At 44.1% G+C, this 21,744-nt stretch overlaps 4 protein-coding genes and 1 long non-coding RNA gene across 5 annotated transcripts; 4 read left to right on the top strand and 1 right to left on the bottom strand.

Annotated features, from left to right (window-relative positions):
* Window positions 1-518: 518 nt before the first annotated feature.
* LOC148294931 (uncharacterized) lies at window positions 519-993 on the top strand. The gene is made up of 2 exons (XR_015835070.1): window positions 519-585; window positions 681-993. It is a non-coding gene; the product is annotated as an uncharacterized LOC148294931 (long non-coding RNA).
* Window positions 994-1,882: 889 nt separating this feature from the next.
* On the top strand, window positions 1,883-2,485 carry LOC110753947 (NDR1/HIN1-like protein 3). Its single transcript, XM_021954944.2, has one exon. The coding sequence runs from the start codon at window positions 1,883-1,885 to the stop codon at window positions 2,483-2,485; it is 603 nt and encodes a 200-aa protein (XP_021810636.2).
* Window positions 2,486-6,963: 4,478 nt separating this feature from the next.
* LOC148294930 (uncharacterized) lies at window positions 6,964-7,569 on the top strand. The gene has a single exon (XM_088252307.1). The coding sequence runs from the start codon at window positions 6,964-6,966 to the stop codon at window positions 7,567-7,569; it is 606 nt and encodes a 201-aa protein (XP_088108433.1).
* A 96-nt stretch (window positions 7,570-7,665) lies between these two features.
* LOC148294929 (uncharacterized) lies at window positions 7,666-8,367 on the top strand. Its single transcript, XM_088252306.1, has 2 exons — window positions 7,666-7,779; window positions 7,861-8,367. Exons 1-2 carry the CDS (start codon window positions 7,666-7,668, stop codon window positions 8,365-8,367), a joined length of 621 nt encoding a protein of 206 aa, XP_088108432.1.
* Window positions 8,368-20,522: 12,155 nt separating this feature from the next.
* Window positions 20,523-21,005, bottom strand: LOC148294928 (uncharacterized). Its single transcript, XM_088251364.1, has one exon. The coding sequence runs from the start codon at window positions 21,003-21,005 to the stop codon at window positions 20,523-20,525; it is 483 nt and encodes a 160-aa protein (XP_088107490.1).
* Between the last annotated feature and the right edge of the window lie 739 nt (window positions 21,006-21,744).

Genomic DNA, 21,744 nt, shown 5'->3' with positions numbered 1-21,744 from the left:
AGTAAAAAATATTTTTAAAATTGGGAATAGGAATGACAATGGGTCGAATCAGTAGTGGGTGGGTTGCCATTTCCATCCCCATCTCCGTTAAGCATTTTTCCTCCATTCTCGCCTTCATACCCGTAATATTCAAGTTGGGGATTCCCTATCTCCGCCTTCATTGGGGAACAAGTTCCCCGACTTGCCCCATTACGAAGAAAAACCAATGTTAAATGAGAAAAAAGCACTATGAGCACAAGATATGTTATGTTGCACCGACACTCCAAACTGTAGTGTCGGAGTGTCGAACACGCCGACACGCCGACACGGCTCCGACACGCCGCCGACACACGTTGGACACGGTCAACAGCTGGGACACGGCTCCGACACGGTCAAGACACGGCAGTGACCATATTGAAATTTTGAAAATAAAAGTTGGGGTCTAAACGTGATTTTTGAAACTTTGGTGGGCTGATTTGAAATATTTTTAAAAAGATGGGTTAAAAGTGGAAAAAGACTTTTTAAAACCTAAATGAATATCACATTTTCAGCAGCCACTTCAGTTCCTCCGCACAGCTCTTCTCCTCTTCTCCAGCTTTTGCAAAGGTAAGTATCTTTTCAATTTTTTTTTCCCTTTGTTTTCAAATTCTTTTATTTATGTTCTCTATCTCTATTTTCTTTTCTTATCTCCCTCTTCACAGCAGTAGAAGAGTTAGTGATGCGAAGTTGAAAATAAAAAATGCCCAAGCTAGAAGAACTGTTTCTTTGCCCACATCAAGCAAAGAAGGTTCTTCGAGTGCTAGTGCTTTTGATTTGGATTTTGGCATGAATGAAGAGGTTTTGGAACCAAAGAAAAGGAAGGGAGTTAGTGGACCTCTTGAAAAAGCCTTCCAAAACAATGCAAGGGAGCAATTGGATAGTGTAATAGCAAGGATGATGAACATGAGTTATTTATTTTGTTTGATGGAATTATGTGACATTGAAATATTGAGAATTAATTAATTATTATTTTAATTGTCGTGTCCTAGCCGTGTCCGTGTCCTACTTTTTTGAGATTTTTCGTGGCCGTGTCCCCGTACCCGTGTCCGTGCAACATAGAAGATATGTATCAATTCCATTTTTATTAACTAAAAATCTAGACTATTTAAAAAAATTAATACATGTCAAAATTACATGTTCAAGAATGATCATCATTATAGAGGTAGCACTACCATCATACATCTTAATAATATAATTATATGATAAAATAAATTACATATATTCTAAATGGCCATTGTAATCGAAACCCCCCAAAGACCCTTACGTATGGGGAAAATGAGGATAATATGGTAAATTCACACTTTTTCATATTAAAAAAATTAAAATTAAAAGAAAAATTATATAATAGAACACAACTACCCAATATCTTTTTTAATTCTAAAATAAATTTATAAGGTGTGGGTGATAAGCAATTACATTTAAAAGAATACATGAAAATAAAAGTAAAGTAAAACTTAAAAAATAAAAAAACAACACGTTGGGCTAAAACCGAAAGCACAACCCGTCAAGTAAGGAAGAAATAAAGAAATTAAAGCACAAGTTTTTTTGGTCTGAAAAAGAAAAAAAGAAAAGAAAAAGAAAGCACAAGTTACCCACGATAATAGGCGCCAACGGAATCCTAATCCTCCTCTCCTACTAAGTTTCCCATTTGCAGGTGAATTGTTACCTCACCAAAAGATCAAGGCAACCTAATTGCAATTGATTTGGATTCTAACTTCTCTTTGAACAAGGCTTTGGAGTGGGGTAGGCTATAATATATAAACCCTAGAGTTGTAGTTAGCCTTTGTATCCATTAATTTCTTAAACGGTTTCTTGCTTCTTGTTAGCCGTGTCTGCAATTCGAAGCTCATACTTGTTGTTAGCCATGATGTCTGCAATTCGAAGTTCATACAAGGAGAAAAACAGCGAGTTCCGGGAAGCAATGGGGTTCTGTTTGTCTGTTTTTACAATGGTTGCTCTTACTTTGTTTTTGTGCCTCAGTGTGGAAGAGCCAAAAGGCCCTGAATTCAGCATCAACGGTGCTTATCTTACCCGATTTAATTACATCAAAACCAACCATACTCTCTCCTACAAGCTCCCCCTCAACATCACCCTCACAAACCCTTACAAGGATCCCTTTGAGTTGATTGACACCCAAGTCACTGCATACTATCAAAAAGAAAGATTTGGCCTTGTCACCTTGATCGACAGCCGGACAACGTTTCGCCTAGAAGCCAAGAATACAACCTTCTTTCAGAATGCAGTTGTTCAAGGGTGGAAGCCTATGGTGTTTGAGGAACCCGTGCTTCCCAATACTGCTCACTTTTACAGTATTGACGTGGTGATTGCTTTCATACAAAAGGATCTTGAGATTGATTATACATTGTCAGGCGAGGTCATGTGCAATCTAAATGTTCCTTTGAGTTTTAACGAAATATCTTGCAATGGTTACAAGCCTACAAAGTGCTTCCAAGTTTTTCTTGAATAAATATTGTTTGTACCGTATCTGACCCTCCACTTGTACAACGACACGTGGATCTTAGAAACTCGCTCAAGTACCCAAGGCCTCGGACAATCGGCATCGGCCACCGATGGCATTGTCTCAAAGCTGCGAACAGCCATTACAGGCCCAGCTCGTCTATAATCGGCATCCCTTACCGATTGTAGAGAATCAACCTCGAAGTATCAGCCCAAAATATCTAAAGACTCGTGTCGACCTCAGAGGGCCCTCTCACGAGTCCCACATCGATAATGAGTACTAAGAGCATACAAAATGCCCTCTATAAATAGGCCCCTCCACTACAATACAGGGGTAAGACTTTTAAGCTTGACTTCTATACTTTTATATGGTCAACAACAAGAGCTCTTAAAAACAATCTTACTTGAGCATCGGAGGGTCTTAGGCTGGTTTCACACCGGTTCCATAGACCTCACGAACCTCAAACTCTCTTCTATTCAGGATCTACATCCAAGGACCAGAAGGATCTGCATCTATCACTCAATCGATCTGCTAGATCATCCTCATCACTTGTAAGTTGCACTCATCTCTATCTGTTCAGATTTAGCGCCAACAGATTGGCGCCGTCTGTGGGAATCGCTTATCGATTAACCCATATCTAAAAAAGCTCTGAGACCAAAAAATGAATCCATCTTCGGTCCTCCCTTCCGATGGCCCTATCCTCGGCCTCGGCGGCGAGCCAAGTCTAGCTCCCTTGCTTCAGACACCACGAACAGAAACGCCTGCTCGACCGACCACCCTGGAGGCTCGTATGGAGACCCTACAGCAGGATATGGCAAGAATGCAGGAGCACAACAATATTCTCGCCTCTAAACTGGATGACACCCAGAGGCAGTTGCATCATCAACAAACACTCTCCGCCCAGTTGCAGAACGATCGGGAACCAACCACACAACTTCGGCAGGAGAAATCGTTTAAAAGCGTACGGAAGCCCACTATCCAGGATAGAGGGAAGCAGCAGGCCGTACACGAACCGACTGTCTCCCAAAGACTGTTCGTGCCCACTCCAAAGGAGCGCCATCCCGAATATCGAGTTTATTCCGATTGCCGCGATAGGATCAACGATCGGCGGAGGGAACGACAGTCCTCACCCATCCAGGTCCGGGCGAAACTCGATGATCCACGCCTGGAGGCACTTGGACCAAAATCCCCCATACGCCAAAGGTACAGTACGATTGGTCTGGAAGAAACGGACGAATCGGATTACGTTCCAACATCTCCAGGAACCACCATCTCATCAGCGGGGCCCTCTACACAACGCTACAGCCACCGATCGAACCAGGACAACGATCGGCGAAAAGGAAACTACTAGAGAAGCCCCAGTCGAACGGCAGACCAAGAAAAATGAGGTCACAATGCTGACCAACGCACGGGGAACCGAGCGATCGAGCCCTTTGGTGACGATCTTCCCTATACCGATCCGACTATTCGTCTCCTCCTACAGAAGATGAATCGCATCGAGAAGGAACAAAACCAGGCTCGGACACCAACGTGGGGAACGGTACAGCCAAGGCCATTCACCAATCGAATCCGGACATTCAGACACGAGAAAGAGGTCCAAGCACTCCGCATATCGTTCTACTCAGGGGTGGAAGATCCCGTTACCCACATTCATACCTTCCAATCAGCTTTGGGTTGCAAAGGACTGACGGATGAAGGCCAATGTTTGCTATTCCTCTCCACCCTGACCGGAGCCGCTCTGAATTGGTTCTACCGAATGGAGCCAGATACGGTTGACACTTTTAATCAGTTGAACCTTCCTCAACCATTTTATGATTCAGACCGATCGCCTGTATTCCGCTGATGACCTCTATACAGTTCGGCAGCAAGACGATGAGCCATTGAGAGAATATGCGGCTAGGTTCAGCCATGAGTACCCCAGATGTCCAGAAATTGACGATAGGGTAGCCTTCGGTGCCTTCAAAAGCGGCATTCGGTCGTCTCAGTTTCGTTATTTGGTCCACAGCAGCAACTGGACCACCTACTCCGAATTAATGAAACAGGCAGCTATCCACGCCAAGGCCGAGCACTTCAACTCCAAAGGATCGGCTTCGGCCCTACCAAACAAAACGGTACCGACCGGTCAGCCTTCGACACAGCACTATGACCGATTCCCGGCGGATTCGGCGACAAATCAGGCCCCCTACCGAACGGCACCCCCTGCACCTGCTTTTTCCGCGCCACGAAACAAACGGAAAGACCACTTCCGAGATCGGCAGGACACCAACAAAAAGGGCAAGGACTCCGGTAGGTGAGGCGACTTCGACGAGCCGAAGAGGAATCGGCCAGAGCAAATCTTCACTTTGCTCAACACTACTTATGAGCATGTTCTCCTGACCGAAGGGGACATAATACCGAAGCCGAACAACCGAAAGCTTCCTCGGCAGAGCGAGAAGGACACCGGTGTGTTCTGCCGATACCATCAATACAATGGCCACGACACAGAATCGTGTATCGCCCTTCGGAAAATTGTAGAGCGCCTCATCAACGAAGGAAAGCTGGATCAGTATTTGAGCACTAAACCAGCCTCGGATAAACCACCGAATCGGCAGATCAATATGATTAGTGGAGGGACACCCATCGCCGAAACTAGCAACCGATCTGTCAAAGATTATGTGCGTGTCGTTCGGTACCCCTAGATCCTTAGCGTAGATGAAGGCCGCAACAACAAAGTCCAGCGAATCGGTTGGGAGCCTATTACCTTTTCTGAAGAAGAAGAGCGAGGCATCATCTTCCCCCACTCTGATCCCATGATCATTCGAGCCGACATTTCAGATTTCGACGTAGGCCGAATCCTCATCGACACCGGCAGTTCGGTCAATGTACTATTCGCCGACGCTTCCAATGCCCTCGGCATAGATCCGCAACATCTGAACAAGGACATCACCCCTCTCCTAAGCTTCTCTGGTGACGTGATCGAGCCAATCGGCAGTGTCCTACTTCCGTTTGCGGTTGGCACCATTCCCAGACGAACGATCATCTATACCCACTTTTTGGTGGTCGATTGCCCAACAGCGTATAATGCCATCATCGGCAGGACGACGCTCACCAGAATGAAAGCGATACTGTCACCACACATGCTCCTCCTCAAGTTCCTCACCCACGCTGGCGTAGGCCAAGTGCGAGGGGATCAGTTGAGTGCACGGACATGTTACGTTTCAGCAACCAAAGGTTCGGCACGAGCCACGCCTCGCGAAGCATACTCGGTAGCTGCTAGCGCTATTGTGCCGAACGGCAGAGGGGCGGACAAACCGGATGATCCCAGGGATGAAGCTGTCACCCCACAAGCACAACCCGTTGAAGATTTGGAATCGGTCGTCCTCTCCGAAACAGAGCCCGACCGACAGATTCGAATCGGTACCACCTTGAGTCCGGCACTATGTACCGACTTCATTGTCTTCTTGCGCGCCAATACAGAAGTCTTCGATTGGTCGTACGATGACATGCCTGGCATCGCCCCGAGCGTCATCAGCCACAAGCTCAGCATCTGCCCCACTTTCAAACCCATCCGACAGAAATGGCGGGCCTATGATACCAAACGGTATGAAGCAATGAGAATCGAGGTGGAGAAATCAAGGCCCTGCTCGACATGCAGATTCCGAAGACTCAAAAGGATATCCAGAGCCTCACGGGGCGTGTCGCCGCTCTTGCTCGATTTATATCCAAGGCTACCGATCGGTGTGCCCCTTTCTTTAAAGCCCTCAAAGGAAGCAAACGGCAGGTTGTCTGGATCGCCGAATGCGATCGCGCTTTCCAAGACCTCAAGGCCTATATGAGCAGGGCGCCCCCTGTTGTCCACCCCTCTTCCTGGCGAAGAGTTAATTCTCTACCTATCAGTATCGGCAACGACATTAAGCTCCGTGCTCATTCGCAAGCCGAATGGCATCGAGCTTCCAATTTTCTATACTAGCCACGCCTTGCAGGATGCCGAGATTCGGTACCCTGAGCTGGAAAACCTTGCCTATGCTCTTGTTCTCTCAGCACGCAAGCTTCGGCCGTACTTCCAGGCTCACAACATTACCGTTCTCACCAATCAGCCACTACACCAGATACTACAAAGACCGGAGACATCAGGTCGGCTAGTGAAGTGGGCAATTGAACTCAGCGAATTCGACATCCATTATCACCCTCGGCCTGCCTAGAAGGGACAAGCCGTGGCTGATTTCATCTCCGAAATGACTACCTCTAAAGGATCCAATCCAGACAATACCGTTTCGGAATCAGCAGCATCATTCGCCCATCCAACCGAGGGCACATTCATTTCATCACTCCCTCTGTGGACTCTCTACGTAGACGGCTCATCCAACTGACAAGGCAGCATGGCCGGCTTAGTTCTCAAAGCCCCTGACCAAACTACCATCGAATACGCCATCCGATTCCAATTCCAAGCTTCCAACAACGAAGCCGAATATGAAGCTCTCTTAGCAGGCCTTCGGCTCGCCAAGGGAATGGGCGCTCGACAGCTGAAAATATGCAGCGACTCGCAACTTGTCGTAAATCAGGTGTTGACTGAATTCGAAACCAAAGACCCTTCGATGGCTGCCTACTTGACACATGCCCGCCGATTGCTGCATCACTTTGACGCGTTCCAGGTTCAACAGATCCCAAGATCTGAGAACAGCCACGCCGATGCCCTATCACGTCTGGCATCAGCAATTGACGACAACGTCGGTCGCCACATACCGATCGAAATCCTCGCTCGGCACAGCACCACGGAAAGCAAAGTACATGCCGTTCGGCAGGATCCAATATATGCTTACCTCTCAATCGGAACTTTACCAGACGACAAAACAGAGGCCAAAACTATCCGCCGCCGATCGGCACGTTACTTAATCTTGAATCAGACTCTCTATCGGCGTGGCCTTTCCTTACCATTGCTTCGGTGCCTGACCTCGCAGCAAGGAGAGTACGTCTTACGAGAGATTCACGAAGGAGCCTGCGGAGACCATTCTGGGGCCCGATCTCTGGCATTCAAGACCATTCGGCAGGGGTATTACTGGCCGACCCTCCATACCGATGCCACCACACTCGTCCAGAAGTGCGATCAATGCTAGCGTTTCGGCTCAGTTTCGAAACTGCCTGCCGAACCGCTCACCCCGATTGTTAGCCCGTGGCCCTTCGCTCAATGGGATTTAGACCTCATCGGCCCCATGCCCCAAGGGAAGGGACAACTCAAGTACGCCATCGTCGCTGTCGACTACTTTACAAAGTGGACCGAGGCCGAAGCTTTAGCAACAATCACCACAGCCAGAGTCGAACATTTCGTATGGAAGAATATTATTTGTCGATTCGGCCTCCCGAACGCGATCATCACCGACAACGGAAAACAATTCGACTCCTCTCAGTTCCGGCACCTATGCCACCGATTCGGCATCAACTTGTTCTTCGCTTCTCCGGCACACCCACAATCGAACGGCCAGGTAGAAGCCATCAACAAGATCATCAAGAGGACACTGAAGAAGAAGCTTGGGGCAACTAAAGGAGCCTGGCCCGATCTCCTTCCGGAAGCACTATGGGCCATCAACACCTCCTACCGACGATCGACTGGAGAAACACCATTTTCCCTTGCTTTCGGTACCGAAGCTGTTGTCCCAGTCGAGATCAACGCACCCTCGTGCCAAACGGCATCTTACAAATCAGAGCAAAACGAAGCCCTGCTCACTCTCAACCTGGACCTCATTGATGAACACCGTTCCCAAGCTCAGCTTCAGAATGCTGCCTACAAACAGTGGACCTCTCGCTACTACGACTCGCGCGTCAGACGCAGATCGTTCAAAGTGGGAGACTGGGTTTTACGCAAAGTTTCTCTCACCACCAAAGACTCGAACGACGGCACCCTTGGTCCATCCTAGGAAGGTCCTTATGAGGTCGTCATTGTCTGCTGACCAGGAACTTACCGACTGCGTGGTACCGATGGTCAGACCCTCAGCCATCTTTGGAATATAGAGCACCTCAAATATTACTACAAGTAACGTGACCTTCGGTCATCACCCTCTGTACAGGTGCTCGCACCTTGGGTTGTCACCTTCGGTCGTCACCTTTGTAATCGGTTTATTTCAACACAATCCCTATTCTATACATATGGCATTACCATACAGCAATATTATATCAACAATATTCTACATAAGGCATGCACACATACAGAATTACGGAACTCAGCAAATTAAACCAAAACCAAGTTGCCATAGATATAAAAGGCCACCGCAGGGCCATCTGTCTTTACAACATGCCATTCGGCATGTTCAAAACTGTTATACAACTCCAAAAATGCGGATTGAATTAACCAAGTCTAAGAGGAGGGTGGATCGGCTTCGGTCGTTACAATATCGGCATCAGCTGACGCAGGCACAGGACCAGTCGACGGCTCGGCAGTAGAGACATTGGCAGCCCTCGGCCCGGAATGACCTTCTTCCTCCCCACTGCTTGAATAGGTGTCATCGGTTTCCTCGGGCTCGGCATCCTCACCCTTGTACGCCTCCACCATCTCTTCGGTCACCCCTTCCGGCAGTGGCGGCGGATCCCGGAGAATGTTCAAGTTCAGCTTCTTCTCAGCATTGTACCGTTTGAATCGGTAGACAAAATCGTCACATTGCTCCATGACTTCTTTGTCTACCAGAAGCGTGAACTCCTCCGACGCTTGGTAGTCAGCAACGGCTTTCGCCTTCGCCTCTTCTACCTCCTTGGCATGTGACCGTTCGGCTGCATCCATAGCTACCTCCACCGCAGCCTTCGCCTCCTGCGCTGCCACCAAATCCAGCTCCGTTGCCGCCAATTTTGACGTTAGCTCCGCTATCTTCGCAGCATTTTCCTCGGCACACCGGTCTGCCTCCTGAATGAGCTTTTCGGCATCAGCGATCTTCGAACGACCCTCTTCAAACTTCTTTTGGTACCGTTCGGCAGCATTGATGGCTCGCTTCACGCAGAGCCACATCTCCATATTAGCCTGTAACACATACAAACTCAGTATGCCAAACGCATAACCACTTTGAAAAACAACAAATTAAACACTTACTGCAGCCTGAAGCCGGAAAGCTCGCCCGGTCTGCTAGCGCAACGTCTTCATCGACAGTTGCTCGATCTCTGACAGCTCCATTTGAGCGCCATCGATCATACTGTTGATAAACGGCACAGCCTTCCGAGGGCAAGCAATGTTCACCGGCTCCTCCTCTCCCTCTCCTTCATCATCGGGAATCACCATCGATGTCCCTTCATTCGGCCCCCTTGGCCGCTTCGGCAACGGCGTTGCGTCGAGGGCACCCTCAATCATCCTTTTTCCTGTTACTTGGAGGTGGACCTCCCGAACAGTCTCAGCCTCGACCGCCTGCTTCTCCCGGCGGTGATCCGCCACCGTCTGCTCATCCCCAGAGGCTCCTGCCACCTTCTTCTTCGGCCTGGGGGACTGCCCTTTCTTCGGCTTCGTTGCCCTATGCCCCTCCAACCGCCTCCTAGTCGCCTCGCTCATTGGACGCCTACCTGCCACTGCCAAAACACAAGCCATATCGGAAACGGTAGATATGAAAAGGAAGAAGCTCACGACACCTGCCGAACAACATCACTCACTCTGTCTTTTCTCCTCTTCCTCTTCCTCCTTTATCCTTCGGTCGTGTTCTGATTTGCCGATCAAGCCTGCCTTGTAAAGGTTCCGGAAGTATAGCAACTCCTTGAAGAAGCGATCTTCTTCGGCAATCTTCGTCCTCACCCTCTCGATTGCTTCCACCTCTCTGATCGGTGCAGAAGGCCGTTTCAAGGACACTGAAACACAAACACCCAACGGTCAAAAAAAAAGAAAAAAAAAAAGAAAAAAAGAAATGCCGAACGGCAGGCTCTACCCTACCGACTGTCTGAAAAGACGTAGGAATCCTCCTTTCCACGATCACTCCCGGTGCCGATTCCCAATCACCGGACACAATTACTCGACGCTTACGCCACGTCTTCTGGGAGCTCGGCACCCCAACCACAAAGTGTCCACGCTGCCCTGCCGATAGACAGTTGGACTGCACCCACCCCCCATTATCAGCACTCTTTGCCCTCGTCACACTATACAGTTGGGCAAACTGTTCGTAGCTTTGCTCCCCCTCGCCAGCCAAGCTGAACGCTGTGATCGTCCCGAGCAACGTAATCCAAAAGTTTGGATTGTACTGCCCTGGTGCATACCCGATCGCAGCCAAATCTTCTGCATCGAATGTCTCAACGGTAGCCGAAGCCCATGCTTAAACACATCGGTGAAGAAGACTACGCCCTTGTCATTATCACTGAGCGACTCTAAGGGCCCCGGAATTCGCATCCCTACCGATTCGGGAATATTGAACTCCGCCCGAATCTTCGCCAACTCAGCCTCAGTCAGTGTGTTCGGCTCTAAATCATCTACTCCGAACAAAGGTTCCGTGGGCTTCGCCATCGGAATCCGTTGCCTCCCCCTGACAACCCTCAACACCCCTTCCCCTGGGGCGGCAACGGACACGCCACCCCCATCGACCTCACCACCCGAAGTCGAAGGCTCACCATCTTCAGGCACTCTCGTCGAAGTGCCCCCAGCCTCGGCACGCACTCTTGCCCCCTCCACTATCTCACAGCTTGAAGAGCTCCCAGAATCGGTACTCTCACTCCCCTCGGACGAACTCCCCAAGGACGATTCGTCCTCATAGGCCCTCGGACTACGCCTACCCTCGGATTCGGTATCTGACATCTACAAACACAAACGAAGGGAAACTAAGTGCTATGCTAGAATCAAAATCTTGTTCTACCTCCTAAACACTCATGTTCATACTTGTTCATGCTTGTTCATACATTGTTCAAACAAACAATCAACAAATTCAACACTTTGATTCATACAAATGCCACAACACGGCAACATAGCTTGTTTGCACGGTGGTTCAAGTTCGCCGGAAATCGCCTCCGCCTTGTTCACGCTCGCCGGAAATTGCCTGCTCAGCCTTCGCACGGTTGCCGAAAATCGCCTCTCACAAGCTCTCTTCGCTCTAAAAAATTCCAAGTATTTGAACTCTCATCCCCTCCTCACATTTATAAAGCCGATCTAGCATCGGGAAGCGAAGCGACGCATCGGGATACGAAACGACGCGGCTCTTCACAGCCATGCCGACACGTGTCACGCATGCATGGGGAAGACCAAACGTTGTCAGTTGAAACGCTTCCAATCCTCAGAGACGCTTCAACTTCCCGAACGTGGCAGATCTAGCCACCTTCGAGCACAACTCCACTAGCAAACGGCATGCGCACATCGATGAGTTTTCACTCACCTCTCGTGCCGAACGGCAGGCGCACATCGATGAGTTTTCACTCACCTCTCGTGCCGAACGGTAGGCGCACATTGATGAGTTTTCACTCACCTCTCGTGCCGAACGGCAGCCGCACATTGATGAGTTTTCACTCACCCCTTGCAACAATCGGCACATCATGCCGTCTTTTATCCAAGCTCACTCGCTTGGGCACTTGGGGGACTACATACCACCATCGGCAACTATGAGACCATTGTGTCCGGGTCAGAATGCTGAATACATATTCAAGTCCCCAACCGAGAAGCTTCTCAATCGGCAACTTGGGGGACTACTGTTTGTACCGTATCTGACCCTCCACTCGTACAACGACACGTGGATCTTAGAAACTCGCCCAAGTACCCAAGGCCTCGGACAATCGGCATCGGCCACTGATGGCATTGTCTCAAAGCTGCGAACAGCCATTACAGGCCCAGCTCGTCTACAATCGGCATCCCTTACCGATTGTAGAGAATCAACCTCGAAGTATCAGCCCAAAATATCTAAAGACTCGTGTCGACCTCAGAGGGCCCTCCCACGAGTCCCACATCGAAAATGAGTACTAAGAGCATACAAAATGCCCTCTATAAATAGGCCCCTCCACTACAATACAGGGGTAAGACTTTTAAGCTTGACTTCTATACTTTTATATGGTCAACAACAAGAGCTCTTAAAAACAATCTTACTTGAGCATCGGAGGGTCTTAGGCTGGTTCCACACCGGTTCCATAGACCTCACGAACCTCAAACTCTCTTCTATTCAGGATCTACATCCAAGGACCAGAAGGATCTGCATCTATCACTCAATCGATCTGCTAGATCGTCCTCATCACTTGTAAGTTGCACTCATCTCTATCTGTTCAGATTTAGCGCCAACAAATATGATTGCCATTTGGAGCCTCCAGAAGTAGGCTCGAAACATTGGATGTGTTAATTAATTTCAATTTTCAACTTGTGCTTAGCCAGACCATTTGTAGTTAACTTAGCTTCAAATAGGTTTCTGATTAAGTTTTTTTTATTTTTTATTTCCTTAAAGTTACATTTTATTTTCTCTATTTGTTGGGCTGCTTTTAATAATAGGGTTTAGCAAAATTCCACCAGTCTACCTATATATTTATATCCGCGTTCTGTCCATTGGCCGTCAGGAACATGTCATTTCTGCCAATTTGGGAGCTATTACATCACATTCAAATAAAAATCACCTTACTAATAGTCGAAATTGACAAAGAATATGGTAATATAACATGCAAGACTTTTGTGCACGTTTCTTGGGCTAATGTAGCCCCTATAGGTTTGGGGGCATTATCGAACTGGGCCACGGATTTTCAATTTTATCAATTTGCATTCCAACGTTTTAATAATCGATCAATTTGATCATTTAGTCATTTGTTAAATTGACTGTTTAGTCCTCTGTTAAATTGATAATGTGACAAGTGAGGAACCCACTTTTCTGCTTATATTAAATTGATAGGAAAAAGCCACCACTTCTTTTTGGCTAAAATTCATAAGAGTCATCAAGGGAAGACAAGTAATGTATAATATAGAATCAACTAGAAAAAAGCAAAATGGCAGTCAATTGTTGAGTTGAAGCCTCCACACAGGTAAAGGTAATGACACGCTTCATTGCTTTGCCAATAATAGTATGAGAATGTAATAATACAAGTGTTTGTGGTTTTAATCTGATGATCATTAGTAGTCTTCTCGTTATCAGTTCAGTTGCTGCAAAACGAGTAACATCTTGCTCTCTCCCTTTCTGTGAATATGTGTAAGCAGCATACTGTGTGTCTTCTGTGTGTTAATGTACTTCATTTCTTAGTTTATGCTGGAATTGGAAATGATTGATGGAATTTTGTTCTTTAAATCTTAAAAATAGAACAACTTTGGTTTATGGAAAGTGTCTCCAATTCTGCTCCTGCTAGCTAAGTTGATCCTCTGAAAACCTTATTCTTCTTGTCAACACGGATCAATCCATAACATCAATTCAAAAAAAATTCAAGTATCAATGAAATGGTATTGTGTATATCTTTTGAACGTAAAAACAGCTGCCCACCCACTCTGCATACATGCATCATCTGAATCAGCATGTAAGGCTACTTGAGAAACTCACACTACACAAAAGTTAAGCCGAGACAGTAAAAAGAATAACAAATGATTAGGTAGACACAGCTTCTGTATAAGTTTGTTCAGCTTCCCACCGATGCCCTTCCGGCCTTCAAAAGAGAAACATATAGCAATTCATTCCAAGTATCTGGAACCCCAGGCAAACACCAATGGCTGCAATCCTGAGATTGCTCTGCAGTAATCTGTTCTTCTACTGTCTTGTATTTCATTCTGTAAATGGAAGGGTGTCCGTCTTTTCTGTAATCTGTAAGCTTGCTTATGTTTAGATATGTCACTGGAGTTTTCATTTCTTGAAGTACATGCTCTAGAGCTCTCATCTTTGAAGGGTAATTCCCTAAATAAGTCTCATTAAAGATTGGCTCTGCTTCTTTGTGGCACTGCCCACCTGAGTTCCATTGCCCTCCGCTACAACCAGATCAAACTGTTTCAGAATTGGTCTTTGTGGCATAGTACATGGGCAGAAACTGAAGAAGGATCTCCCTTATAAAATGCTAACATAAATTTCTGTGATGCTATTATGTTAAGAGGAAAATCTAAACAAACTTAAACTTCCTAAAAGGTTTACTCTAGATACCTCCAACAATTTGAGAGCATAAATAGAGGTGAGGCAACGAAACGAGAAAACATTGTCCTATACCTGAAATGGGTAACTGAATATCCTCTGAAGAAAACCTGAGTCCTCTTGACATCAATGTTCTTGTCAACCCACCTAGCCCAAGTGGTGAGAGCCCTCTTGTATGCTTCGAGAACCTTCAGTCTGGGATGCACCATAGTTGCCTTCTTGGTAATAGTCTTCCCTGTCAAACCACCAAATGCAAAAATGAGAGAGTTTACAGTCAAGTGACTTCATTTTTTCATTGGTAGAACATTGCCTTTAAAATTTTCTTCTCTTTACATGTTTTACAGTTTTAATTCACAGTATCAGCAACCCAAGGGTTGTAGGACCGTTGAATACCAGAGAGCTAAGTTCGAACAGCAAGGAGGAAAGCAATTTAACAAAGCAAATACACACCCTTTAGATGTTTTCTCATGAGTCCACCAATGGCCAGTGTTAAAAACGATCACATCAGCATCATGATACATAGAAGTTGTCCGGTCCATCAAATCCAATCTTAATGTCTCAAATGAACCATTTCGACCAGTGAACGATGATTCCCTAACAAGGAATGGAGAAGCAACAAAATCCACTGAACAATTATAATCCTGCCAGTGCAGCAATTGCATAGACGATCAGAGATTTTCAACCGAAAAAATGATGTTGTGACAACATATGGAGAATATAGTCATGGACACTTGCCTCAACTCTGAATGCATAAAATAAAAGCCCTTCTTTTTAAATTCACTCTTTCCCGAAATCTCATGAACTCTTCTCTTGTATCGAAGGCTGTTGCGAAGAATACACACCAGAGACTCCCACATGTTCCTATTCGGTGAATCCCCCACAAACACCAACCTCTTTCTTTCCTCTCAACCTCTCCAGAAAATCGGTTGCATTCAGGCTGAGGATGACATAAGTAATAAACAAGGGTATGAAAAAAGAGGACTTCAAAGATTACTACATAAAATGTGAGAGCACTTTAAACATGGTCCACACTCCAATCACGCTCAACCAATATCACATGATTAAATTATGCCCATTGCATTTTCATACACACACACACACTATATATATAATATATATTTAAACACATGATAAAAGAAATTCTTCCACGCAGAGAGGAAATACATTTTTATAAGTTCTGACGACAGAACAAACTTTTCATTCGATGATTTTATATGAGAATTAAAGCTCAAAAACATCTTAAAAAAACATCAAGAAATGAAGATGGATTTTACCTTGGGATGTCACACTCATTTGGCTGCCATTTCCATTTTATAAAAGCATTATCTGGCCTCCCATTTAGGTGACAATTAAAATCCCTATCAATGTATGGGCAAGAACCTCCAGGATAATATGGCTTTGAATCATCTCTTACCCACTTACCAAAATACATATCACATTTCTGATAAGAATCAGTCTGCATTTTCCTGAGTTGAGAATCATAGTCGATGATCTTGTTTTTCTCCTTCGAATTTCCTAGATGAGCTGTCTCCCGAACGCTTTTCTTCCTCTTATTTTCTGTGACCTTATCATCCTCATTACTAGAATTCTTTGACAAACCGCCTTCAATTGTTTTCTCTGCATGCACATCTTCTATGCCAGAAAGGCTAAAATTCCCAATCACCCTCCCCTCTTCACCACGCAAGCTTCCATTTTTCGAAAGCTCAGTGGAGTTTCCCAAATGGGCAATCTCTACTTCAGTTCCTCCCCCATTTGAACTCAAAACTTTACCCTTTTCAGCAATTAATGACCCATTATCACTGTTTTTCTGTTGATTCTTTTCGTCTTCAATCACAAAGCTTCGATCTTTAACCTCCTCTGTAAAATTTTGAAAATGGGTATTCTCCAAAACCGTCCCTTTCCCATTGGACTCTACAAAATTTGGATTTCCAGCAACTACAGAGTAATTTGCTTCATGGGTTCTGTTCAGAACCCTTCCTTTTTCAACCTTATGTAAAACTATACTAGGTCTTTATAACTTAACACTAACCTTGTTCAGACATCTTGATTTCTGAAGGGATCGGCTTAGCTTCTGAGAGGATCTTCTTCTCTATGCAACACCGTAGGCTATTTCTCTAGATGGGGTGAGAGCTGAATTGAGCGTATATTGTTGCTAGAGAAGGGACCTCTTTATATAGATGCATTACTCGAAAGCCTTGCCCATCAAGGAGCTGTCGAGTAATCTGTTTGCATTAGGAGTGGTTTGTTCAATCCATATAGGATTTGGAATTCTATTACTCTTGTATTTCAATTAGAATAGCTTCTATACAAGAGTAATCTGATAAGTCTGAGTCTATCTCCTAATCATGCCAACCTCTCGAGTCCTCATTAGATTAGAAGACCACAATTTGTGTTTAAGACAAAAGATTGTCTTACATTCTCCCACTTGGTCGATTAATCATAAGAGTGTTTGCATAGATTACTTTAAGGCCTTGTGAGATATGACTCAAAACAATTCCTACTAAGCAATTGTCAACTATAAAGCATGAAGAGGGGCTATCAAGACTTCTGTGAATATCTTGTACTTCAAGGTCTTTATAACCACACTCATCACCCTTTAAAGCCACATAAGCTTCGATCAAGATTGAACAGCAGAACAACATGATATACTGTAAAAGCTTTAGATTTTACCATGTTTGTTCAATGTCCCTGATTTGACTGCCAAGGTCTAATTATAATCACTGTCATGAACACATTTCTGTGCGCAGCTTCTTTAAGCTAGCAATGCTGCTCAATGTCATTCATGTATTTCAAACATAATAACAAATAAAAAAAGAAAATTTTAAGATGAAATTAACTTGATTTGAACCAAACTGTACCAACATCCATCGAAAACTACAGAAAATAAACAATTGTTTAAACTTGAAGAAAAATGAGCTCCCACTGATTTAGGCATCCATATCAGCTGTCAGTCCCATGCTTGAAACATGTCTATGGAAAACAGCATTTGGTATTCCTTTAGTAAGTGGATCTGCAATCATTTGATCTGTTCCTATGTGATCTATGGTGGTGTATCCTTGACTGATCTTTTCTTTTACAATTATAAACTTTACATCCAGCAGCCTTGAACCTCTTGTTCTTTTGTTTCCCTTAGCAAAAGTCACTGCTGCACTATTATCATTCCATAGCTGAATAGGTATGTGAATTGATTCTACCACACTTAAACTAATGATGAAATTCCTCAACCACATAGCTTGTGAAGTGGCTTCATAACATGCTAGGAATTCAGCAAGTATTGTGGAGCCAGCTGTGGGAGGCTGTTTTATGCTTCTCCATGAAACTGCAGCTCCTCCAAACATAAACACAAAACCAGATGTTGATTTTAGTGTGTCTTGACATCCCGCAAAGTCTGCATCTGCGAATCCTTGTAATTCCAAGTTCTCACTTCTCCTAAATACCAGCTTGTAATCCTTTGTTCTTTGTAGGTATCTCATAACTTTCTTCCCTGCAACCCAATGCGCTTGTCCAGGATTAGACTGAAACCTTCCTAACATGCTGACTGCAAAAGCCAGATCAGGTCTTGTACAGACCTGCACATACATTAGGCTCCCTACTAGTGAAGCATAAGGTTTGTCAGCCATTTCCAGCTTTTCTTGTTCAGTTTTAGGTGCCTGCTCAGTGCTTAATTTATCACCTCTTGCGATGGGAACATCACTGCCTGCACAATCTTGCATATTGAACCTTTTGAGCACTTTCTCTATGTAAGATTTCTGTGATAGCCCAAGTAAACCTTTCTCTCGATTTCTGCTTATATCTATGCCCAAAACATAGCTTGCTTCTGCCATATCAGTCATTTCAAAGTGTTTGAACAGAAAACTTTTACAATCATGCAGCATAGTGAGGTTTGTGCAAGCCAATAAAATGTCATCTACATATAGAACCAAAATAATGAATTGTCTCCCACTGATCTTCATGTATATACACTCATCCAATGCGTTTTCTGTGAATCCATATGCTTTTACTACCTTGTTAAATTTCAAATACCATTGCCTTGATGCTTGCTTTAATCCATAAATTGATTTGCACAATTTGCAGACCAAATTCTTCTCATCTTCTTGAATGAAGCCTTCAGGTTGCATCATATAAATCTCTTCTTCAAGGTCTCCATTTAAGAATGCAGTCTTAACATCCATCTGATGCAAATGTAAATCAAATTGTGCCACAAGAGCCATGATTATTCTCAATGAATCTTTGGTTGAGACTGGTGAAAAAGTCTCATTATAGTCGATTCCTTCCTTTTGTGTGAACCCTTTGGCAACCAATCTTGCCTTGTATCTATCCACCTGCCCTTTTGAGTTTCTCTTTGTCTTAAATACCCATTTACAACCTATTGGTTTGCAACCTTGAGGTAAGGTTACAAGCTTCCAAACTTCATTGAATTCAACTCTGATTTCATGGCTGCCCACCAGTTTTCACTCTTTTCACTCATCATGGCTTGTTTGAATGTCATGGGATCTTCTGTTCTATTTATGTCATGTTCAGCTCCTTGCAGGTACACAAAATAATCATCTGTCAATGTTGGCCTTCTTACTCTATGTGATCTTCTTAATTCTGTGTTCTGCTGCATTTCTGCATCTTCATTTATTTGAGTTATGTTCTGATTTTCTGCTGGCTGTGTCGAATTATTTTCTATCTGCATTGGTTCTGCATTTTCAGTTTGATCTGTGACTGTGTCCTCAATATGATCCGGTTGTAAGTTGTCTAGATTTGTTTGAGACAATCTAACAGCTTCTGCAGAATTCTGTGCTATCAAACCATCTGCAGTGATCTCATCAAAACTGAAATTTTCTTCTGTAGTTTTCTCTCCGTCAATTTCGATGAATATTGCTCTTGATGTCTCTATGAATCTCATGGTGTGATGAGGGCAGTAGAACCTGTAACCTTTGGTTCTCTCAGGGTAGCCTATAAAATAACAGCTTATGGTTTTGGGATCTAGTTTCTTTTCTGCAGGATTATAAGGCTTGGATTCTGCTCTACAACCCCAAGTTCTTAGATGTTTTAGGCTAGGTTTTCTTCCATTCCAAATCTCATAAGGGATCTGATTTATGCTCTTGGTTGGAACTCTATTTAAAATGTAATTTGAAGTTTTCAATGCTTCTCCCCAGAGGAATATTGGTAGGTTTGTACAGCTCAACATGCTTCTTATCATGTCTTTCAATGTTCTATTCCTTCTTTATGAGATTCCATTTTGTTGAGGGGTACCTGGATTTGTGTATTGAGCTATAATTCCTTCTTGCTGCAAGAATTTTGCAAAGGCTCCAGGATTTCTTCTAGTCTCATCAAACCTTCCATAGTATTCTCCACGCCTATCCGATCGAACTACTTTAATTTTGAGGTTCAGTTGATTTTCTACTTCAGCCTTGTAAATTTTGAACATGTCTAAGGCACTTGATTTTTCTTTTATGAGATAGACATGTCCAAACCTTGAAAAATCGTCTGTAAAGGTTATGAAGTAGATAAATCCTTCATGAGTTGGGTTGGGGAAGGGACCACAGATGTCGGTATGAATGAGTTCTAAGATACCTTTGCTTCCTATTGCTCCCTTTTCCCTTAAATTTGTCAATTTCCCTTTGACACACTCTATGCATATTTCATTTTGATTATCATGATTCATTGGTGGCAAGATTGATTCTTTGCATAGTTGATTAATCCTTTCTTTTGAGATGTGACCAAGTCTTTTATGCCATAATTCATAGGAGATGTCATTGCACATTTTGGTTTGCACAGTGTTAACTTCCATTTCAGTTCTTTTGCAATTTAATTGAAACATTCCATCAATGAGCCTTGCTTTGCCAAATAACTCTTTATTCTTGAAAATAGAACAACCAGTGCCATCAAAATTCAAATTAAATTTTGATTTTACAAGCCTAGTAACTGAAATTAAACTCTTCTTCATAGAAGGAATATAAACTACTTCATCTAACTCCAAAACAAAACCAAACTCTAATTCAATTCTAACAGTTCCTATGAATTCTACTTGAACTTTTTCTCCATTGCCAACGAACACCTTTACTTCATCCTTGCTTGGCAACCTCTTTCTTATGAATCCCTTTGTTTTTCTGTTTATCCAGCCACTTTTTGTACTTTCTGCATTCTTTCTTCATGTGTCCTGCTTTCTTGCAGAAAAAACATTTCATTCCAGTCGATGGTTTCAGATATTTTTCAGTGCTGCTGCCCTTTTCTTTTCCAGCTATTGCATTGTGCCTATTTTCCTTTCTCTCCTTGGTCTGAACCATGTTCACCATTTTTGCTCCTCTTTCCCTTATGATATTGTGTTCCTGTTGAACACATATAGTGATCAGATCATTCAATGTCCAGCATTCCCTCTGAGCAATGTAGGTTTCTCTAAGAGACTTGAAATCCTTTGGCAATGAGTTCAAAGCGAAGTGTACCATCATGTCCTCATCAACTGTCATTTTCAGTTCCTGCAATTTGGTTCCTACATCGATCATGTTCAGAATATGTGCCCTCACACAGCCTTGTTCATCATACTTCATGTCGATCAACTTGTTTAGCAAAGTGCTTTTGAGTGCTTTCTCAGATTCCTTAAACCTCTGTGCAATTGCCTCATAGTACTGCTTAGCATTTTCTGACTTAGGAATGCTACCCTTGACTGATGATGCCATAGCCCTTTGCATAATCAATATAGCCATTTTATTTGCTTTATTCCACCTAGCAAATTTTGCCTTGGTTTCTGCTGAAGCATCTGCAGCAGGTTCTTGAGGAGGGTTTTCTGTGAGAACAAAATCGTAGTCCAGGAAGCCAAGAGATATTTCCAGATCCTGCTTCCATCTCAGGTAGTTTGATCCGGTCAGAGTTTCGATGGTGTTGTGGTTCACTGTAAGGATTTTACAAATCATATAAAAACTGTCCCCAAAAACTTTACTTAAATATGTCAGTTTATACCTGTGGGTTTAAAAAGCCATATTCCAAAATCCCAAACAGCAAACTGCACAAACTTCCTGCGCAAGAGAATTCACATCTGTGGATGTAGAAAAATCCTGCTAGTTTGTGTAGTCTGCTGCTCAGATTGTTCCACCAATATCGTTATCAATCTATAAATTCCCATATGTGGATGGAGAAAGTATAGAAGGCTACTTATATTGATGCAATTTTTGATCAAACTGTCGTCTCAAGATCTCTCATACAAACTGAGCAGCTGTGGCTTGCCCAATTTGCACAGTTGATCCCAAAACTTGATCAAAAAACTTTGTATGATCGAGCAGTGATACTATA

The sequence above is a fragment of the Prunus avium genome, chromosome 4 (assembly GCF_965620075.1).
Source record: "Prunus avium chromosome 4, drPruAviu1.hap1.1, whole genome shotgun sequence".
Lineage (NCBI taxonomy): Eukaryota > Viridiplantae > Streptophyta > Magnoliopsida > Rosales > Rosaceae > Prunus > Prunus avium.
The sequence above is the reverse complement of the archived record's forward strand: the minus strand, read 5'-3'. Positions and strand labels throughout refer to the sequence as shown.